Raw genomic sequence first — 22,478 nt, 5'->3', positions numbered from 1 at the left:
GAAAAGAGATTAGTAAGCAGTATGCAAAAAGCCATCTTCAGCTATTTGAAGGGCTGCCTTATGGCTGATGAAGCACATTTGGTTTTGGTTGCTCTGGATAGGGTCTAAAATAACAGGTTCCACCTCCAGGACTGAAGGCGGCATGCCTCTTGAATTCCAGTTGCTGAAAATAACAAGGCAAGAAGAGCGATGTTGCACTCATCTTGTCAGCCCCTGTGAGAACAGAATGCTGCGCTAGATGGACCTTGAACTTGATCCAGATGGGACTTCTTAATCTAATTCTTAATGGAGGGTAAAGGTAAAGGGACCCCTGACCGTTAGCTCCAGTCATGACAGACTCTGGGGTTGCGGCGCTCATCTCGCTTTATTGGCTGAGGGAGCCGGCGTACAGCTTCCGGGTCATGTGGCCAGCATGACTAAGCCGCTTCTGGCGAACCAGAGCAGCGCACGGAAACACCATTTACCTTCCTGCCAGAGGAAGGTACCTATTTACCTATTTATCTACTTGCACTTTGACGTGCTTTCGAACTGCTAGGTTGGCAGGAGCAGGGACCGAGCAACGGGAGCTCACCCCGTCGCGGGGATTCGAACCGCTGACCTTCTGATCGGCAAGTCCTAGGCTCTGTGGTTTAACCCACAGCGCCACCAGGTTCCCAACAGGAGGGTAAGGCAGCCTCTAATTTCAAAATTTAAAAGTACCCAATGGATGGAAATACCGCAACAAGAAGCGTGCTGCAAAACATCAGCGTCATACAATTCTCCTCTTCGGAGCTCCTGCATGGTTGATTAGCAAGTGAATCCCCCCAACCAAAAAAAGAAAAGAAAAGTTCAGCGTCCCTCGACTGGGCGGAAGCAACCCGAGGTCACCGCGGCTGCGATACCAACCTGCGCCACAAGGGGGCGGGGCCGAGACTGGTGTTTGCTTTAACTGCGGAGGGAGGGATAGAGTGGAAGAGGAAACTCTTAAAATTAAAAGAAAAGTCGGGGTGGGGGAGATTTTCCTGTGTCTATGCTTTTATTTCGTACGAGGAAAAAGCAGGAATGCTGGAATTCTGCGCAGGGAAAAGCTGTGCGTTGGGGAAAGAAAAAAATGCCAATGATCCCTGCGCCCAGGAAGTTTCTGGCTTTTAAAAGTTTCTTTAATAGCTTTGTTTAAACTCCTGCACCCAACCAGCGTGGAAGGGCGTCCTTTGCAGCCTTAAAAAGGAAGCTGCTTCTCCATCTTCTCCATCGGCTGCTCCCGGCACCGCGAAGCCTCTGTTGCTTCTCCCGCTTCCCCTCCTCCCCAGCCCGGACATCATTTCATCTATATAAGGCAGAATCCTCGCTTGCCGTCGTCTTCCCTCCGTCCCCAGCCCCGCGTCCCCCGGCTGGGCTGCTGCCACCCGCACAGCTCGGCATTCTTTCGCCTTGTATGGCCAAATCCTTTGGGGTGGGAGGGAACCGTTTGGGGAAAGTCTCGGCTCCATTGGCCGCCTCGTCCGCCCGATCCCGCTCTTTCCAGACCAGGGCGATTGAAAACAACACAGCTAGAAGTCGCATCTTCTCTGCGGGGATCGTGGGGGAAGCGCTTTTCTCCGCCGGCTTGGAACAAGTTTCTGTGTGACAGGTAAGCGCCCTTCCTTGGATTCCCCTTTGTTCCGTGAGGACGGGGTTGGTGGGTGGTCAAGACCAGGGTAGGGGAGAGAATGCGGGATAACTTGCTGCATATGACCCAGCCACTCATTAATCCGAAGTACCTAGTCCCTGTTGTCTTTGCTGCGGCAAAAGTAACTAGTCCCTGTTGTTTTTCGCTGTAAGAAACTAGCTGGCCTCCCCTGGTAATTTACTGCTGCCTACTGGTTTCAAGACGCATGAGGTGTATGAGGAATAGTGACTCTAGGAAGGGAAGGTTTCTGGTTATTTATTTCAGCCTTCCCCAAGCTGGTGCCCCCCTGGAGATGTTTTGAACTACAACTCCCAGCAGCCCCGTTGCCGTACTTCCATGGGAGCTGTGGCCCAATGCATCAGCAGTGCTCCAGACTGAGGAAGTTTGATTTCCTTATTGTTCAAGGCAGCATAGACAGTCCTCGCCCTCCATTACACCACTGCAACAATCCAGTCAGTTAGGTTAAGCTGGAAAAGAGAGAGGAGGTGGGAGGAGAAAGTGGTCCCGAGCCACACAGTGAGCATCATGGCTGAGCAGGGATTTGATTTTGAGTTTCTGCAGCACAGGTTCAACACATTAACCACTGCACCTCACTGTCTGAGGATGAGATAGTTGGACAGTGTTCTTGAAGCTACCAGCATGAGTTTGACCAAACTGCAGGAGGCAGTGGAAGACAGGAGTGCCTGGCGTGCTCTGGTCCATGGGGTCACGAAGAGTCGGACACGACTAAATGACTAAACAACAACAACCTCGCTGCCTCTTAGTGGTGGAGTGGGGTCCACTTTTGCCACTCCTTAAGCACCTTGCCTTGAGCATAGCAGCATTGTCCCACAATGCAGAGCCCTCCTGATGTTTCGGACTACAATTCTTTCAACTCCAAACAACTAGAAGTCTGGGAAGACAGTTGAAGTTTACCCAAGAAGTGCACAAGCTGTGGGATGTGATGTGTCCATCTCTTGATTTTTTGAAAGGTTTCCCTAACTTCCAGCATACCCCCCACCCTGGGCAGGAGAGCAAAGCAATGTCTTGTAGTCTATCTGTTCACCTTCTCAATACAAGAAATCTGGAGTTAGAGCATCCCCAAAACATAGCTCCCCATCGTCTGTAAGCGACAGGCCCCCCCCCCGTACCCCAACATGGGAAAATGTGTTTCAGAGAAAGAAATGCCAACTGATACTGGAACAAGCGAGAGTCAAGCTCACTGGGGTTGCACAGGACCCATTTGCTTGTCTCCAGAATCTGTCACCCAGCCTAGCAGCAGGAAGCCTCACAGGTCAGTGACAGAGCAACTGCTTGGCCTGCAGAAGGTTGCAGGTTCAGTTCCCGGCAGCTCCAGTGCAGGACTGGGAATGCCAGTCAGTGTAGCTCTGCTGCAAGTCAGCAGTCAGTTACATGGACCAGTGGTCTGACTTGCTACTGTATGTTCTAGTGATCAGCACAATCAGTGTTTCACGTTGAACTGATATACCTGACATTAAACAAATAATCTTCTAGTGGAGGGCACCCTTAAAAGAGTCCTCAGGTACACCCCTGAAAGACCTCATCACTAGTCCTCCTCTAAGTGTAGAATCTTGGCTGGCTGTGAGGGATGTCTGCTTACTCATGCACTCTGCACATGCTCGGAAGGGCCCTTTTTATTACTACTTTGCATGTTCGAAAGTCAAGAGAAACACTGAAAAGCAGTTCCAGGGCTGATCCCCAGAAGCAACTGAGCTCTGTTGACAGTGATCTGTGCAGTCCACACAGCTGGCTTTGTGGGTCTGGAGCAGAAATGAAATGGCTCTCTTCTGACCTCTACCCCATCCTCCCATTGCAGGCCAAACAAAAAGCAAGGAAAGACATTGATCTGAAGAATTATGACACACCACTGCCATACTATGAGGTTTTCTCTGTCCATCATCAGAGGGGAAGGGTCATAGCACAGTGGCAGAACATATGCTCTGCATGCACAAGGTTCCAGGTTCAATCCCTGGCATCTCCAGGTAGGGGTGGGAGAGACTCCTACCTTGCTGGGGGTTGGGCTTGATGACCCTTGGGGTATCTCCCAACTCTATGATTCTATGACTCCTTGTCTGAAACCCTGCAGGCTTGCTGCGAGTCAGTATTGAGTTAGATGGACCAATGGTATGACTCAGAATAAGGCACTTCCTATCTGGGCAGGTAAGGGACGCAGGTGGCGCTGTGGGTTAAACCACAGAGCCTAGGTCTTCCTGATCAGAAGGTCGGCGGTTCGAATCCCTGCGACGGGGTGAGCTCCCGTTGCTCGGTCCCTGCTCCTGCCAACCTAGCAGTTCGAAAGCATGTCAAAGTGCAAGTAGATAAATAGGTACCACTCCGGCGGGAAGGTAGACGGCATTTCCGTGCGCTGCTCTGGTTCGCCAGAAGCGGCTTAGTCATGCTGGTCACATGACTCGGAAGCTGTACGCCGGCTCCCTCAGCCAATAAAGCAAGATGAGCACAGCAACCCCAGAGTCGGTCACGACTGGACCTAATGGTCAGGGGTCCTTTATCTGGGCAGATAGCAGGGAAGGGGGCATTTACTGAATGAATGCATACAGCAAACATGGGATGTTACCAATAATAATAATATTTGCCTGGTGTGCAATGGGATACCCAGGGGGTGGGGATGAAGTGTCCTAACTCCACAGAAGCAGATTTTTAAACAATTTCCAATTAAACTTTTTATTGCACTAGCCATAGGCCATGGCATTATTCAGAAGGAGAACAAAAAAGGAACAGAAAAAAAGAACAATAACCATAAAAATCATTGGGCACAGACATACAATAAAACCACAGTCACGGCTACTAAAATTATTTGTTTCATTGAATAGAATAGAATAGCAGAAGATTCTCAGGTAAGATGTGCCAAATTAAATATCTGAATCCCCTTTGCAGTTGATCGCTATTTTGTCTAGTTCCTTCCTCCTGATCTTCTTAGTTGCCAGTGCATGGAGTGCTACTTTATAAGTAACGAAGTCGTCGGTGTCGCTCAGCAGCCATTTCACCCTCTCCACCCTATTCAAATGTGTTCCATTCGTAAACAAGGGTTTTTATAAATCAGTCTCTTGGGTCTATGTATAATGGGCGCTGCAATAAAGAATGGCGCAGTCCTCGACGCAGGGTTGTCCACACAGACAGAGTCTCTCTTCATAATGTACTTTGCCGTACAGTGTATATCTGGAGAGATGGTGTGGTGAACAGCATGTCTGATGGAGGTTCAAATCTCTAGGACACAGGAGGGCAGCTCACAGCCCAAAGGCTATATGCAGCCCATGCAGACCCTCTCTGCTGCCCACCACAAGTTCACTATCCCTCCCCTGTCACCCCCAAAATAGGAATGTGGGAAACTGCCTTTTGCTGAGTGACACCATTGGTTGATTCAGCCCAGTGTTGTGTACACTGGCCACAGGTCTCTGGGATTTCAGACAGGGCTCTCTCGCAGCCTGGAGATGCTGGAGATTGAAGCTGGGATTGCATGCAGAAAATGTGCTCTGCCATCGAGTGAAGTGTACAGATGGGTCAAGGGAAGGGAAAGGAAAGGAAAGGAAGGAAAAAGAGTGGCCGCAGCAGTGAAATGATTCAGTGTCATTTTGAGTTTGCAGTCTCACATGGTGCTCTTGACCTGCTCGTGTGGGTATACCAAAATCCTGCTGCAAAATAATATTCTTTGGCCTTAATTCAGCTCACCGTGGATTTATTTTTGTCTCAGCTGCAAAAGCAACAGGTCAAATTCCTAACATCCCAGGCCTATGACTTCAGTCCAAGAAAGGCAGAACAAAACAGTGGCTTGCAACACCACTGCAAAATCAGCATCTAACCTGGGGGGGGGGGAGACCAGTATACTGATACCGTCAGGGCCATGCAAGTTCTTTTGGGTGCCAGCACAGGACATTTTACTTCCTGAAGCCAAGTCCTAATGGGGCCGTCTGCCCTGCTGCAGTCACTATTCTTTTTTTTTTTAAAAGAATAAAGCATTGATGCACTATTCAGGTGCCAATTCCTGCCTTCATCTATCCCTCCTCCACCTCAGCTATTGTCTGTAAATTCACCCTACTGCATGCCAAAGCTGGTCCAGGTCTTCTCGATGGGTAAAAGCAAATGAGCACTCTCAGTAGCGTAGCAAGGGGGTGCGGTGGGTGCGGATCGCCCCGGGTGTCATCACTGAGGGGGGTGACAAAATGGCAAAAATATGTGTTTTTGAAAAAATAACTCCCGCAGCCACCACACGCCCCTTCCTACGCCAAAGCAGGAACACTCTCCCCTCGAGTGTTTTCCAGAAAGCAGAAGCATTTCTGCCTCCAACTTTGCAGGCAGAGCATAGCCTTTATGGCTAGTAGCCTCCAACAGCCCTCTCCTCCATGAATCTGCCTAATCCAGAGGCGTAGCTAGGTGAGGCATCACTGGGCATCACACCGCGGGGCCTGCAGCATGCCTGAGCCACAGGTCTCTCCTGATTAGGGAGGCAGCGGGTGGACTGCCTGCAAGCTCCACGGTGCTTTTTCAAGCAGCTCGGGCTTGCGTCTGCCCACCGCCTCAGCCGCCCTACACCTGAGTGGGAGGCTGCAGAGAGGCTCCACACAGCGTGCCCTGCCCTGGCTCACCCTGCCCCATGGGTGGTTTGTGCTGCCCCCAGCTGCAGGGCACGCGCGCCACCCCAGGCACCCGAGCAGCTAGCTATGCTGCTGCTCTCATGCAGCCAGTGTTTTTTATCAGGGAGATGTATCATTTATTTTCTCCATTTGACAGAAGAAAATACTTGTCCTGTAGCCGGGAGCAGGTCATTTAGAATAGGTCAAGCTGAGTTGAGATACCTGCTTATATGGAGTATTGACGAAAGATATTATTTTATTTTTTGGAAACGTTTTACTTTATTTTGAATGTTATGCACACGAAGTATTGAGAGCTAGTGGAGACTGGAGACCTGATTAGAATCTCATCTTTAGCACAAACTTGTTTTGATTCAAGGATAGATAGGGGAACATGCGGGCCTCTGGATATGTTTGGAGAATAGCTCCCATCGGCCAAAGCCTGTTGGATGGGATCTGTGTCACCTGCGACTCAGTAGGAAATAGCCAGGGATACTGGAGACAAATCAAGGTAGTGATACAAAAACAAAATGTGTTTCTGGGTGCTTCCCAGACAGAAGCTTAATACAGTACAGTGGTACCTCAGGTTACATACGCTTCAGGTTACATACGCTTCAGGTTACATACGGACTCCGCTAACCCAGAAATAGTACCTTGGGTTAAGAACTTTGCTTCAGGATGAGAACAGATATTGTGCTCCGGCAGCACAGCAGCAGCAGGAGGCCCCATTAGCTAAAGTGGTGCTTCAGGTTAAGAACAGTTTCAGGTTAAGTACGGACCTCCGGAACGAATTAAGTTCTTAACCCGAGGTACCACTGTACTGTAAATGAACCATTCAGATGTTGCAAACTGGTTGTTGTCAACTTAAATGGATTTTTCCTGGAATGGGTGAAATCCAGATTAAAAGTGTGAGGGAAGAATATGGGAGGGCATTTTGATGATGCATTTTTTTTAATAAAAAAAATTCCATGCCTGAGGGGGACCACCAATCCTACAACTGACACCCAATCTGACTGCACCCTGAGTTCCCTCTGTGACTGATGGGAGAAAGATGTCTGCGCGTGATCCCAGATGCACTCTGAACAGCTGCCTCCATGGCACCTGTTTGTGCCTATGGAACCTCTGCCTGAGTGTGTTTCTGAAGGAGGAACCTGCTTCTCAAGAGGCACTGCAGTAGTGCAGGTCCCCCAAACACAGCCCCTAAGGAATGCAGGAAGGGTTCCCATCGCTTATTGGCTCTTGGCTTCTGCTCCCTGCAAGTTCCTCTGTGATACGGCTAATGGAAAGGAGGCAGCTGGTGACAAATGCAATGTTGGGTAAAGTCCCACTCCAGGCAGGAGGACAAAAAGGCTTTTATCCTCTTTGTAGTGGGAGGTGTATCGAAGCCTTGAACTAATCATCTTGCCCCCTTTGTCTTCCTGGGGCTGGCAGAAAAGAGCTCCTCTCCTAGCCTGCGCTAACAAGCTAGCCTTTGAGCTCGGCAATCATTGTCTGGGGGCAGGGCTGCTCTCCCGCGCTCTCCCTTCATCTACCCTTCTCAGGATTGCTAAACAGCAACGCACTCACTCCCAGCGTAACTGCTGGGCATGCTCTTATCAGCTACCTAAATGCGTGGTGTTGTTGTTTTATAAAAAAATAATAATTCCCTGGAGTTAGAGAAGAACAAGGAGCTGGGCATTTTTTAGTGTGCCTCTTTAGCAGGTACACACACAGAGGGAGGGGGGAGGGAGGGAGGGAGGGAGGGAGGGAGGGAGGGAGAGAGAGAGAGAGAGAGAGAGAGAGAGAGAGAGAGAGTGTTTCCCACAAATGACTGCATTGCACAGAAAGGAGCATCAGGCCTGTACTTTCACATCGCTTTCCACCAGGAAGGGATTTACACACACACACACACACACACACACACACACACACACACACACACACACTACTAATGTACTACTAACTACATGGCAGTTTCTGGAGAGGGAAGGAAATTGTCGTGTCATGTCTTCCAGACACTGACTAAGCTTGAGAGCAGGGCTGGCCCTACCATTAGGCAGAGTGAGGCAACTGCCTCAGCCAGCAAATGCTTGGGGAAGGAGGCAGCAGCCTCCTGGCTGTTTCTCCTGAACCCCTTGGCCGGAACCCCCTGCCTGCACCCACTGGCCTTAACTGGCTTCCTGCCAGTATTTATATAAGATACAATTGCTGGTCCAGTCTACATTTGGACTGGGGGTGCCATCTTGCCCTTCAAGCAGCAAAATGTGCCTTGAACCAGTCCTGCCTGAGAATTACAGAATCGCAGAGTTGGAAGGGATCATGAGGGTTATCTACTCCAACCCCCTGCAATGCAGGAATCGTTTGCCCGATGTGGGACCCACAACCCTGGGATGAAGAGGCTCATGCTCTACCAACTGAGCTATCCCAGGAATGGAGCAAGCTAGTCCAAGCCCTGAGTGGAGAAAGGCTGCAGCTGGTGGCAGACCTTTGCACACAGAAGGTTCAATCCCTGTAGCTTCAGCTAAGGTTAGGAATGTTACCTGCCTGAAACCCTGGATAGCCATTGCAAGTCAGTGTAGACAATTACTGAGTTAAATGTTGCCAGTGGTCTGCCTTGGTAAGTGGTCTGCCTATGTTCCTGTGAGGTCTAAAGTGTGTGTGTGTGAAACATGGGCATACGTACATATATACAATACAGATATAGATATTTTAAAATTCCTGCCCGTTCTTCTTCTGATGAACTGGGAGGGAGCCTCTAACAAGCTGTAGCTGTAGGAAAGAGCACAGATCCACATGCCACACTCTGCCTGGCTAGACAGAGCGGGTGGGGAATGGAATGCTAAGAATCTGCTGGGAACAGATAATTTCCTGCTTATTCCGGAATAGGCTCAGCGCCTGCATCTTACTTGCAAGCCTGTCCTTGTGAAAAGAGAATCAAAGAAAGACAATTTAGCTAAGGGTTGGTTCTTTAGAGGGAAGGATCTCCTGGGGGAAATTGCCCCAAGTTTCTGAAGGTATTGCTTCTGTCTCCCTAAGAAATCAGACACCAGCAGTGTAATGCTCTACACATCTGCTTAGAAGTAAGTCCCACTGAGTTCAATGGGGCTTACTCCCAGGTAGATGTGTGTACTAGGACTGGAACCTAAATGAGTAGCAAGTAGCATTGCCATTTCTCTTTCCCTTATCTGCCCCCCCCAATGGGTTTGTGTATCTTTAACAGCTGATTGTCAGGCAGATATTGAACAACAAAGGCTTTAACTATCCCCTATAGCTGCATATGTTGAATTTCCTGGGTAACTCTCAGGCATTAGGCTAGATGGGAACAATGTATATGCATGCACAGGGTAGCTCTCCCCACTCTAGCAATGGTGAGTTCTGGTGCAGTGAGCTGTCCGAAGAATGGGAAGTGGTCTTCATCACAGGTTTGTTGCAAGGCTGGACACAGTTTACGCTGGAGATTGCAATGGGCCACCATTTGTGTGCAGGCATGCTTTTTCTGTTGCTTTCAAATGTCTCAAATGTGTCATCATGATGCAAACCTCCCCATCCCACCAGAGGCAGCCCTGTTGAGGGAAGTTTTTTATATTTAATGATGTATTGTGTTTTTAATATTTGGTTGGGAGCCGCCCAGAGTGGCTGGGGAAACCCAGCCAGATGGCGGGGTATAAATAAATTATTATTATTATTATTATTATTATTATTATTATTATTGCAGAAGCTCAGAAATGGATTCCCAGCTTGCCTTGGATGGTATTCGCAATACAAAGATTTGAATAGTTTACCAAAACTCTTCAAGATGCCTTTTGAAGATGGTTGTTTTAGTCATGAGATTCAGAATGCAGCATTTGCTGAAGGCAGGGAAGCGGGGGGAGGGGGGAGTATTGTGGCATCAGATCTTAAATCCTTCAGATAACATCTCCAAAATGTGAAATGATTAAACATTAGGGCAACCAGATGCAAAGGAGGAAAGGGCTTCTATCATCAATACAGAAGGAGGGAACAGGAACAGGGAACAGGGATGAAGCACCCTCACTTATTACACAGCCAGGATAATTGTGGCATCTCTTGGGGCTAAATTGCCTTAGTCCAGTATACCTGAAGGAGCGTCTCCACCCCCATTGTTCTGCCCGGACACTGAGGTCCAGCACAGAGGGCCTTCTGGCGGTTCCCTCGCTGCTAGAAGCCAAGTTACAGGGAACCAGGCAGAGGGCCTTTTTGGTAGTAGCACCCGCCCTGTGGAACACTCTCACACCAGATGTCAAACAGAAAAACAACTACCAGACTTTTAGAAGACATCTGAAGGCAGCCTTGTTTAGGGAAGCTTTTAATGTTTAATAGATTATTGTATTTTAATATTATGTTTGAAGCCGCCCAGAGTGGCTGGGGAAACCCATCCAGGTGGGTGTGGTATAAATAATAAATTATGATTATTATTATTATTATCCTCTGTGTGCCAAGAAATTAGGGTGTTTTTTCCTCAGAGAGAAACCCACCGGAAAAGTCAAGCAGAGGAAGAGACAGGTGCCATTAATATGCATGGCTAAGGTTTCAATGGGCACTTTGGGGATAATGTTATTGAGTGCACACAATAAATAACTGGATGTACAAATGAACCCATTGAAATATCTTCATGGATATTTTTTTAAGATACAAGACCCGAAAGTCACAATTTTGTCAGGGGTTTGTTAACTGCTGCTAAAACATTAATTGCTGCTAAACGTGTGCTCCAATAATTCCAATGAACTGAAAATGGTTTATTAAAATAACGAAATTAATGTTTAAAGGAAAGTAGGCACAAAAGTGATAGCAGTGAGTGATTTGAGAATTGGCAATCTACCTTATTCAGAACATCAGAACATGTTAGAATTAATAATTATATATATTATTATTGAAAGCCTTTTCACTGCTATCAAAAGTAATTATCTGATTACTTACAAGATAGAAATGATATAATATTTCTAAAATGAGGTAATAGTATTTTAAAGAACATATTATCTGTATTTGTGCTATATAATAGTGAAGATACAAATTTAATGTAGGATGATCTGGTAGTAAATTAGTGACCATTCAACTGTAATATGTATTACGTCATCCATAGTCTGTAAACTTTGTATATTTAAAAAGGCTAAAAGAAGAAGTATTGTAAGCAAACAGTCTGTTTTGTTTTTCCTAGTCCCCTTCCAAAAACTCCACCAAGATGTCGAGCAAACGGGCCAAGGCGAAGACTACCAAGAAGCGCCCCCAGCGTGCGACTTCCAATGTCTTCGCCATGTTTGACCAGTCGCAGATCCAGGAGTTCAAGGAGGCTTTCAATATGATTGACCAAAACCGTGACGGATTCATAGACAAGGAAGATCTGCATGACATGCTGGCATCTCTCGGTAACAAAGCAGCATTGAGTCAAATGCAATTTCATTGTGAGCTGGCGTGGCTCCGGGGCTATTAGTGTGAGCTGTGAACCAGAAAGCCCTCCCTTTCAATCTCACCTTGGTCAATAACTTAGTAGATAGTCTTAAGGCAGGGATGGGGACCCTCTGTCTCTCCAGAGGTTGCTGCGCTACAGCTCCCATGATTCCCAACCATTGACCAGGCTGGTTAAATAGTTAGTTAGCTTGCTTGTTTTATTAAGCCTACATTTAAATTGAATTGAATTGGGGGAAGTGGTTTTACTGTTGCTGTTGCTAAAACAACCGGGTATCAGAAACCTTTGCTAAGCTACTGCCAAGCAGCCAGACATCTACCAAAGATCTTCATCTGCTCAAAGCAACTAGAGATGTTGGTTCCTCATCTTGTAATGATGGTGCCAATACCTTCACATTAGTGATGAGGCTCCTGTGGCCCCTGCTTTAATCTCATGTTGCCCTAGAGGCACCTTAGACCCATTCTTGCTCTCTGGATCACAGTAGAGGATGGTCCATTGGGGTGAGTCAGGCACTTTCCTACCAACTCCATTCTGCCCCCAGATAGCCTGCACTTGCTTGCCTTCTTACTTTCAGCCATTCCAGGCACTACCTGTCATTTTACGTGCCCTTGTGGAACGGATTTAGTGCAGCGCAACCAGTTCTACTCCACTGGGCACTGAGCCCACAGGGTGTCATGACTATGACTGAAATATACTCGGAGTTGAGTGTGGATTTCATGCTCTTTATTCAGCTCATAGTAGCGAGGAATGAAAGTTCCCCCACAATATCTGCTTTATATACATTATTTATACAATGGGCCACACGTGATTGGCTAATTCCGGGATTCTCCTGTAGGCCAATCAGGTTGCGGATTCACTTCCACCTGGAGCTGGATTGGGTGGCTCCGGCGGACCAATCATACTGCTGCATTGTTCTAGGACCAATCAGACTGCTGCATTTGGGATCCTATTCAACTCAGTACATAACACTGACATAGTGAAATGAGCAGAATGGAAGGTGAGAGACAGGGGCACGCACCAAATTTGGGGTTCTCACAGGGTATAGCTGAAATTCAAAAGACCAAAGTCTGCCCCTGATTAACAGGGTGGAGGATGGGGACAAAACTAGAATTACTTGGCTCTGTTGGTTATTGGCTGTGGCTCCACCTACTGCCTTTTGCCAGTGGCCAGCACCGATAGACAATCCCTCTGGGAATTGCTCCACCTCCTCCATTGTGTGTGAGAGAGGGGGAGAGAGAAAGAGCCATGGCTTTTACACAGTGAATCAGGAGGTAGGGTGGGAGTTTTGCAGCAGCGGCAGATTTAGGGCAGCGTGACCGGTTCACCCACACTGGGCACTGAGCTGAGGGGGGCGCTGCAGGGCATTGCAACTGTGACGTAATGCACACACAGAAAGGAAGGTGAGAGGTGGGGCAGGAGGAAGGCCACCAAATTTTGGCCTCACACAGGGTGCTGCTGAAATTTGAAAGATCAAAGAACATCCCTGCTTGCAATAAGCCATGGAATATGAGGCAATGGTGGATTGTTCAGCATCGACAAAAGAAAGTTCTTCGCACATAGCTAAACTATGAAATCTGATCCCACAAGTGGCAGTGATCCACATCTTGAAACTAAGAGGAAACAACATGGGATGGGAGAACTTGGTGTTCATTTTAACAAGCCGAAAGAAGTCTGATGGCTAGGCCTAGCCTCTTATTCCCAAAAACTCCCCCTGCCCCAGAAACCCAGGTCAGTTTCTAAATCAGGCTGGGCAGGGCTGACCTCAAATGTCACTTGGAAGCCTGAAGCCCTTGACCAACTCTGCAAAGCAAATCTTGCTCAAATGGCCAAGGGTGAGAGATGATGGGAGCTGCAGCCTGGCAATATTTGGGGAGCTACGGGACCCTCATCCCCCTTGCTCAAGGCTCCAGACAGTTCTGGGTAACTGTTGGACTTCGTGTTTTGCAAAATAGGGGTCAGCCACTGCTTCTTCGTCCCAGAATCCTAGGTGCAACCTGAGGTAAGCAGCATTTAGCAGACACTAATCCAATCCAATCCAATCCAATCCAATCCATATTCAAATTAAGGTTGTACACACAGCATCCATTTAAAGCACATTTAAAATATATGACTTTTCCTCAAATAATCATGGGAACTATAGTTCGCTAAGACTGCTGGAAACTGTTGCTGTATGAGGCTTAAACTATCTTTTTGTGTGGTGGGGATGTGCTTTAAATGTATAGCATGTACACAGCCTGAGTCTAGTTGCAGTCTTATGGGTGCCATGTTGTTTATTTATTTTGTTCTCCTCTGTTTTGCATAATCCAGCCTGTGAAAGAATTAGGAAGAACTCAAAATTATGGTCACTATTTTGTGACTTTCTGGTTGGTCCTAAAAAAGGGATTGTCCCAATTGTGGGTTTGGGGACAAACAAGAACAGATTCAGCTTCTGGCAGGCAGGCTTATAGTCACCCCAGGCAGACTCAGTCTCAGTGTGGTGACAGTTCTGGGATGAAAGGGTCCTCTATGAATATCCAGATCACAAAGGCCAGCCTGCATTCTGGACACTCACTGAACCATTGTCAAGCTCATTTCAAGGCCAGTAAATTCATCCTGAGTAGAGAGGTTGTGGAGACTATAAATCAAGGAAATAAAATGGTTGAGAGAACACCTGAATGCATGGAGAGTAATCAGGAAGTACTGTAGTCATCAGATTAGTACAGTTCAGAGTTTTAAATTATTTTAAGCATTGTATTTGTACAGATGACCACTAGAGGGCACTTAGGTAGATGAAAGTACATCTTGGTTTAATGTAGAGACTGATGAGCAATTCAGGAGTACTAAGTCATCCTGACTTGGCAGTATTTCCCTCCTCCCATGGAATTTTTCCCCTTTCAGACAGCCGTTCCTGATTTGCTACCTTGCATTTTGACTCATCATGCTTGTCTCCTAACTAAGCCATAACCCCAGGAGCTGGTTTTATAGGCTATTTCCAGGGAAGCTCCTAGGAAACTTGTCTTCTTCGTGAGCAAAGGGCCCTTTCACCTTTGAGGATAAGGTCACAGGGGTGTTTTATTGCCCTGGTTTAGTTAGGCCACTAAGAAATGTTTATATTCAGGTTTCTGTTACGAATCCCTTGCAGAGAAGGAGCAAACTTCACACTGCTAGGATACAGTCAAGGCAGCTTACCTTGACTGTGCATACTGTTAACACTTTTGGACACTTCCCATCATTATGATTCCTTCTATCATCCACATCTTGTACACGAGTACAAAACTGAGGTCGCAATCCTATGCCCACTTACCTAAAAGCAAGTTCCGTTGAACTCAGTGGAACATACTTTTGAATAGGATTTCACTGCAGCTCATATCATCCCTGACCCCTGGGCCTGATGGAAATAGCAGTCCAACTCATCTGGGTGGCAAGAGGTTCCCCATTCCTGGTGTAAAGACAAATGCTTACCAAAAAAGCATTGTTGTACAGCCAGAACGAGAATTAATCTTGAAGAGACAAGTGCAAGGATGGACGATTCCAATATATTTACATTCTCCTCCTCCTCCTCCTTGTTCTTGTTGCTGCTTTGCTAGGTGAATCCAGTTCCAACCCCTCAATTTTTCTCTCCTCCGGTCACAGACAGAGAAGGCAATGCAGTGGCCACATCTTGTGGGGCTCAAGCAGTGAGCTTGAATTGCTCTGCTGGGCCAGGGCCTTTCAAACGTGGACTAATCTCTCATCCCACTTGTACCTTTCAGGGAAGAATCCTACGGATGAGTACCTGGAGGGCATGATGAGTGAGGCACCTGGGCCCATCAACTTCACTATGTTTCTCACCATGTTTGGAGAGAAGCTGAATGGAACTGATCCGGAAGACGTCATCCGCAATGCTTTTGCTTGCTTTGATGAGGAAGCCACAGGTATGTTCCATGCAGACCACCTCTCCATTGCAAACTGGATAGTCTAAGATAGGTTGTGGCAGCAGTTAGAGCCAAACAAACATGCTGCTGTGTGTCAGCAGAAATCTTCACACATATCTGAGGCCAAGGAAGGATACAGCTGGCTTTCCCTTCTTTCATTCTGCCCACTTGCCTCCTCCACAATCAGTTCAGACTCTAAGCTCCCGGAGGCTGAGATCTGTGCCTTTGGATTGTACTACTCGGTGAAGCACTATGTACACTGTTGTTGCCAGCAAAATAACAATAGTGATTCAATCCTTAGTAAGTGAGGAGGTAGGCTTATTGGAACGGAGGCTGTAATGAGACGGAAGCTTACTGGCCTTCCTTTGCTTGGAAATGAATTAAATAAAATAAACCCTAAATATTAGGCAGGAAATAGCTATGGCCCAGTGTGGATTATTTTATTTCAAATAAAATTTGTCTGCCCAGTGGGACATAGGCCCACAAGCCCTTGAGAAACACTCAGTAGCAGCCAAAGCAAAAACATTCTTTATCTTAGAGGGCCGCCTCAGAAGTGACCTTCCACTAATCTCACATTTGGTTCTCCACCCCCACCCAATCGTCTCTGCCATTCATACAGGTTTCATTCATGAAGACCAGCTGCGGGAACTGCTCACCACCATGGGTGACCGGTTCACGGACGAAGAAGTGGATGAGATGTATCGAGAGGCCCCCATTGACAAGAAAGGCAACTTCAACTATGTGGAGTTCACCCGTATCCTGAAGCATGGAGCCAAAGACAAAGATGATTAAAACTAAGAGATTCCGATATGCAGTTGCCCCTGTTTAAGTCCCATTCCCCTTACTCTTCCTCAAAGATTCCCTGCTGCCATGGTCAAGTGTCATAGTGGGCTAACCCTGAAATATTTCAACAGAATTAGCCCTACCTCTAAATAAAGAATAAGATTTTTGCATGTACACCCGCACCCCCCCACACACCCCAGTGTTGATCCTTTATGAAGCGACTTCTCAATTTGGAGGTCTCATTGAGTAAGGTACTTGTGAAATTTGTCTTTTCAAAGGAGTCTAATTAGAAACATTTTTGAAGAGGAAGGTAAAAGGGACTCTGAAGATGCAGCTACCTGTCTGGCCATGTTCAGCACATCTGTTTGGGGGGGGGACCCACCCAACACTGGATCTAATATAAGTTAAGGAGGCCTGATTAAATTGCCCTTTGAGTCTTTACCTAGAAAACTGATGCTTCTATTATTACCACTATTTATCACTTATACAGCACTTTAAACTTGCAGAGTGACTTCCCGTCTACCACCACAACTCTGTGGGGTAAGACACTGTTATTCCCAGCTGAGGCAGACATATACCCAGAGCCACACACAATACCTACAGAGGTGAGACTTGAACCCAGCTCTTCCAGATTCTAAATTGAACTTTATTATGCTAGACCATATCAGCCTTCCTCGCTGTTTATCTTGCACCCATTCAAAACCCACTGGGCATCAATCCAGCCTTGGGGTTGTTGTCTATCCTGATTTAGATGGCCTGGTCTGTTTTGCCCTTGTGATCCTTTGTGCACAACTAACACCTTTTCATTTGAAGATTGGCAGAGCACATTCCACACACCCCACACCTGTGGAACAGAGATTCACTTGACTTTCCCTTTGTTTTCCATTTCATCCCAAATTTGTGTTGCCTGTTGGGTTGTGGCACTGGTTAAAATTAAAATGACTGCTTCACCAAGTCATCCTCTCTTTGGTCTCAAATCCAGCATTTTGTGATTTCTTGTGGGCTACCTGAAAAAGTTGAGCAGGAAGAGCACAAAAATTAAAAGCTCACCTATCCACTCTACATCTACCTTGATTTTGGAAGAACTTGCTATTGTTAGTCCCTTCCATTATGAAAAAGTATATTTTTTTGAATATAGCAGAAGACCATCTATAACCCATCCTGGCTAACTTCCCAGTCAATAAAATAAGGATGTAGCCTGTACAGTTGTTTGTTGACAATCAGACCAAAGATTTTGAAACTGAAGGGGGGAAAGGAAATTGCCTATAAAGAGTATAATACGAATATGTTCTGGCTCATTATTTGGTTTTCTACTTTATTGGATGTGTTTGAAAACAGATGTATTAATTATATACACTTATTATATCTAAAGAATGGAACAAGAACTCCTTTTAGCCTTTCACGCAGCCTTCAATTTACATGCCTGAACTGAATATAGCCTAAAACTAGAAGCCAATATTATTGGGTGGTTGTGCACAAATTTGCATGATCACCTAACTCAAGGAAACTCAGACTATGCAAACACTCACACCTACTAATTTGCTGAAATTAGTAGGACTAAAACCTCAAACCTATATATGCATATTCAGGAGGAGATCACATTTGAATTCAATAGTGCTCAGGTAAGTGTGCACAGAACTGCAGGCCACAGTGAACTGCCAAACACTTAAACACCATTGGCTTTGATGGTACACCCAGCTTTCTCTAATCATGGTCAAGGAGGTAAGTCTAACATTTTCTGTGAAAAGGATCACAGGAGGTAAGTCTAACATTTTCTGTGAAAAGCAGAAAGCCATCTACAACAGTTAGGTCAATAACTAAACTTTTAAACATATTTTGCATTAGAGCAAAGGTCAAAGGGCCTCATGGCGCTCTCAGCTCTGCCTATTGACTGGCTCTCATTGGAGCTAGAATATTTGCAAAAAAAGCTTGTTAACCCAGTCCTCCTTATTGTGAATGCCAGCAGAGGCTAGGCACTAGGCATTCATAACAGAAAAGGATTATGGAATTCCTGCTAGCAGCGTGAACTGCAGCAAAGGTTCTATCTGTTACATCCTTGAACCCACCTCCTTATGCAATGTAGCACCTCCTTTAGGCCAGTGCCTTGACTCTTACAGGGGTGAGAGTAAGTGACTGGTATAATAAGGGGAGAATCCTTAGGACAGGGGATTTCAAGGAGGGTGGGCAGGTGGGACTCTCGGGCTGCTAGTTGCCTATCCCTGTTTCCCCAATTTCCACTTTTATGGCTGTGTTCTGTCACCTAGCAACTCAAGAGCATGTTAAGCATACAGAGGTTCCTCTCTCCATCTTCTTACTCCAGCGTCCAGTGTATTTTACCACACTAACAACAAGAGACACCTCGAACCCTGCCCACATATATTAGAGATGACATAATATATGTAGAATCATAGAATTGTAGACTTCAAAGGTACCCTGAGGATCATCTAGTCCAAACCCCTGCAATGCAGGAATATGTAGTTGTCCCATACGAGGATTAAACTGGCAACCTTGGCCTTATCAGCACCATGCTCTAACCAACTTAGCTGGAGTTTGCCATAATGTGTGCAGAACAGTTTGGGTTGTTTTTTTTAATTTGGTGGAAGAGAATCTCTGGCTTTTGTCTGACAGGAATGTAGCCTATGATGTCAAGTCCACATCCATTGCTCCACTCAGGTTTTTTTTGTCTCTGACCCTGCCCATCTGTGGTACAACACCTTAAGAAGGTAGTCCATGAAGGAATGTGAACTTTGGGTTGAAAATAATGGTTCCTCATCCATGAAGATTATGGAGGAGGCTCTCTGCAAAAGGTGAACTAGCCATCTATTTGAGGACAGAAGGGGTGTCATTTTCCACCCATTCAGTCTGCACCTTCAGCTAAAATAGGTAAAGGGACCCCTGACCATTAGGTCCAGTCGTGGCCAAATCTGGGGTTGCGGTGCTCATCTCGCTTTATTGGCCAAGGGAGCCGGCGTACAGCTTCCAGGTCATGTGGCCAGCATGACTAAAGCCGCTTCTGGTGAACCAGAGCAGCACACGGAAATGCCGTTTACCTTCCCGCCAGAGCGGTACCTATATATCTACTTGCACTGTGTGCTTTTGAACTGCTAGGTTGGCAGGAGCAGGGACCGAGCAACGGGAGCTCACCCCGTCATGGGGATTCGAACCGCTGACCTTCTGATTGGCAAGCCCTAGGCTCTGTGGTTTAACCCACAGCGCCACCCGCGTCCCTCATGCACCTTCAGCTACTTCTGGTCAAATGCGAATGCACAATAAATAGTCCAGGCATTTTCAGGCTGCAGAAACTTCAACACCACTCAAATGTACAATACACACGTGGGGCATCGCTCCTGAGTCTCCTGCAGCCAACACTGAAATGCCATAGAATTCAATTTACATGGCACTCAACCCTGCCATGAGGAAAGGTTACAACATTGCAGGCATTTTGTCTTGGAAGAAAAGGTTGAGGTGGGGACATGAAGGAAGTTTATAAATTTATGTGGAGAAAGCGGTGAGGAGACGCTTTTCCTCCCACTTTCATAACACTAGAACTCAGCTTCACCCGATGAAGCTGAATGGAGAGAGAGTCAGGGCAATCAAAATGAAATGCTTCACCACACGGTGTGGAGTGAAACCTATATAATTTCCTCCTATTTATTTACTGTATTATATTTCTTTCCCACTTTTCCTCAAAAGGAGCTTTTAGTAGTGTACATTGTTCTCTCTTCCCCACCCCCCACACTGGCTGTTTTGGGTTTCAAGCATCTCATTTGTGAAGTGCTGATGTTCTGAATATGGCAATATGTACAAAGTGATCTCCACCCCCACAAGTATGCATTCCCGTAAGGATGCATCCCTATCTTTTAAACGAGGCTGGATTAGAAGCTATAGACAGGGCCGGCCCTACCATTAGACAGAGTGAGGTGGTCACCTTAGGCAGCTGATTTTGAGGGTCCTAAAAGGGCAGCAATCATTTATTTACTATTTTTATTTAGTGTGAGGTAGAATATTCAGGCACAAGGGCTGAATGTGGCCCTCCATGCCTCTCAATGTGGCCTTCAGAACATCTTCTTCTTACCCCACCCATCCTAGGCCACACACTCACTGGCCCTGTTTTTGCCTATCTGTAATGTGTCCTTAAACTATGATGATGCCTCTTGCTTGTCTGAATGGAAGACAGAGGTGGGTGGGTGAGTAACTAGCTTACTGTACAAAGATAATTTTTTACATTAATTGCTCTGTGGCCCTTGGAATGTTGCCTAGAAGGGAATGAGGCCCTCGGGCTGCGAAAGATTTCCACCACCCTGCTGAAGTACAGGGAGATGCTTTGACAAGCAGAGAGAGGGTGGCTGTTCTGTTTGTGGGAAGTTTCATGCCAGAAGGTGCAAAGGGGAAAGTAAGAAAAACAAAGGGTTGTCACCTTCATTGCCCTGGCAGATGTCCTGTACCTTTAGCAGCTGAGTGACAGGCAGAAACAAAACAGCTGCACCTTTCCTTCGTTTTCTGCCAGAGTAAAAGACGGATCTCTTGGATTTCTGACTGTCATGAAGTCAGAGTTCTCCTGGGAGTACAGAGAAGGGCTAGACGTTAGAGCAAACATCCTACTAACTTGAGTTACACTGAAGAACAATGGGCTTAACTGAAACTACTGACTTATCCCCCATAGCGTGGGGGGATGGGAAGAGAACTGTGCCTGAGGGGAATTTTTGAAAGGGATTTGTGGTGTAGAAAGCCAAGGATGTGTCCTAATTGTGCTGCATGGATTTTTTTACATTAATTCAGAGATTTTCTACTTTATGTTCTGAATACTCAATCCAATATGTATTAAAGGGAACTATGTCACCTGAATGAGCCTTAGCTGCTACCTAGAATATATACTGAGGATCACCTTCTCTGCTGGATAAGAAGATTTGGCCAGGAACTTCTAGAACTGAGAGATTTTTTACAGCAATGCATTTAGATTTTAATACCCTCAGAGTTCATTGAGCATGAATGCATGAAGAAAAACAAGAGGAAATCAAGGTAAGCAATTGATAGTTTCAGAACTACTTCCCTACTTTTGAACTTTGAAAATTGTGTTGCTTGGGGGGGGGACCTGGTAACTTGAGATCAATGAGTTATTTATTTATAGGAATGGTGTTAATTTGAAGTGATCCCCCCCCACTTGCTTGTAAAAAGTTTATTTTTTCCCTAAATGAATTTTATTCTGAACATTTTAACCATGGAGGCAGTTAGATTTAGAAGTAACGTTTACATGTGGCAAGCTGCTGATACTTACAATAAAAATTACCCTGTATGAGATTTAAGACTTAATTTTAGAAAGGCATTATTATTCAAAAGCAAATCTGAAACTTCATAAATTCAAATGGTGACATCTTGCCATATTACAAAATTTTGGATGGCAAAATTTTGGATCTCCTTTTATTGCTGCTGGATTAATTTTGTTGTTGCTGTGTTTTAATGGATTTTATTGTAAACTGCCTCAGGTGGTATGTAAATTCATTTAAGAAATCTCTATAAAACTCCTGGAGCACCACACCACTTCTGCATTAGTTTTCAAATGTTCCTTTGTGTATGAAATACTGTTATGACAACAGCAAATGAAGCATTAACTTAATGCAATCATTGAGTCCCATGAGTGAGTGTTTCATTTCTACCTGGTTTTATCAGGGCAACTAAAATCTGAATAGTTAATTTGCTGAAGGGAGCTAAAATCAATTGAATCCAGATGTAAATCCACTCATGTCCTCTATGCAAAGTTTAACAAAAGAAGCTATCTATTGAAGCAGCTCAGGTGACTAGGAATTTGAGATAAGGAATTCAAAGACTGTTCAAATTCATTGAATTAAAATGGGTGTGTTGAGGCAAAAGAGAAAAGTTTTTAAAGCTTGCTCAAAGGAAATCAAGGAGTGTTAGAAACATTTCCAGTGTGTTTGGAATGTTATGTTTGTATTCTTATATTGAGTAAAGACAGCAAAACTGATTGTGTTTACTATTTTCCACTGTTGTGAGTGGTCACTTGGCTTATCTTCAGAAATGTCACAGGCTATTATTCTTTTCCCTTTCATTCACATTTGGCCTCATTTCCCACCCTCTATACTTGTTACCTGGAGATAATTGCTTCATGCATCTGATGAGGTGATTCAGCAAAGGTTTATGCTGCAATTAAA

At 45.8% G+C, this 22,478-nt stretch overlaps 1 protein-coding gene across 1 annotated transcript; it reads left to right on the top strand.

Moving 5' to 3' along the window:
- Positions 1-1,448: 1,448 nt before the first annotated feature.
- MYL9 (myosin light chain 9) lies at positions 1,449-17,595 on the top strand. Its single transcript, XM_081917377.1, has 4 exons — positions 1,449-1,609; positions 11,387-11,594; positions 15,367-15,528; positions 16,148-17,595. Exons 2-4 carry the CDS (start codon positions 11,411-11,413, stop codon positions 16,318-16,320), a joined length of 519 nt encoding a protein of 172 aa, XP_081773503.1. The 5' UTR covers positions 1,449-1,609; positions 11,387-11,410; the 3' UTR covers positions 16,321-17,595.
- Positions 17,596-22,478: the final 4,883 nt, after the last annotated feature.

The sequence above is a fragment of the Podarcis melisellensis genome (genome assembly GCF_964234715.1).
Source record: "Podarcis melisellensis genome assembly, chromosome: 6".
NCBI classification, from domain to species: Eukaryota; Metazoa; Chordata; class Lepidosauria; order Squamata; family Lacertidae; genus Podarcis; species Podarcis melisellensis.
The sequence above is the reverse complement of the archived record's forward strand: the minus strand, read 5'-3'. Positions and strand labels throughout refer to the sequence as shown.

What these genes read in the sequence shown, in the direction of transcription:
- MYL9 (XM_081917377.1), top strand. Translation starts at nt 11,411, where the DNA reads ATGTCGAGCAAACGGGCCAAGGCGAAGACTACCAAGAAGCGCCCCCAG. An exon ending in TGACATGCTGGCATCTCTCG is followed by an intron (nt 11,595 to 15,366) that starts GTAACAAAGCAG and finishes TGTACCTTTCAG; the next exon opens with GGAAGAATCCTACGGATGAG. An exon ending in CTTTGATGAGGAAGCCACAG is followed by an intron (nt 15,529 to 16,147) that starts GTATGTTCCATG and finishes CCATTCATACAG; the next exon opens with GTTTCATTCATGAAGACCAG.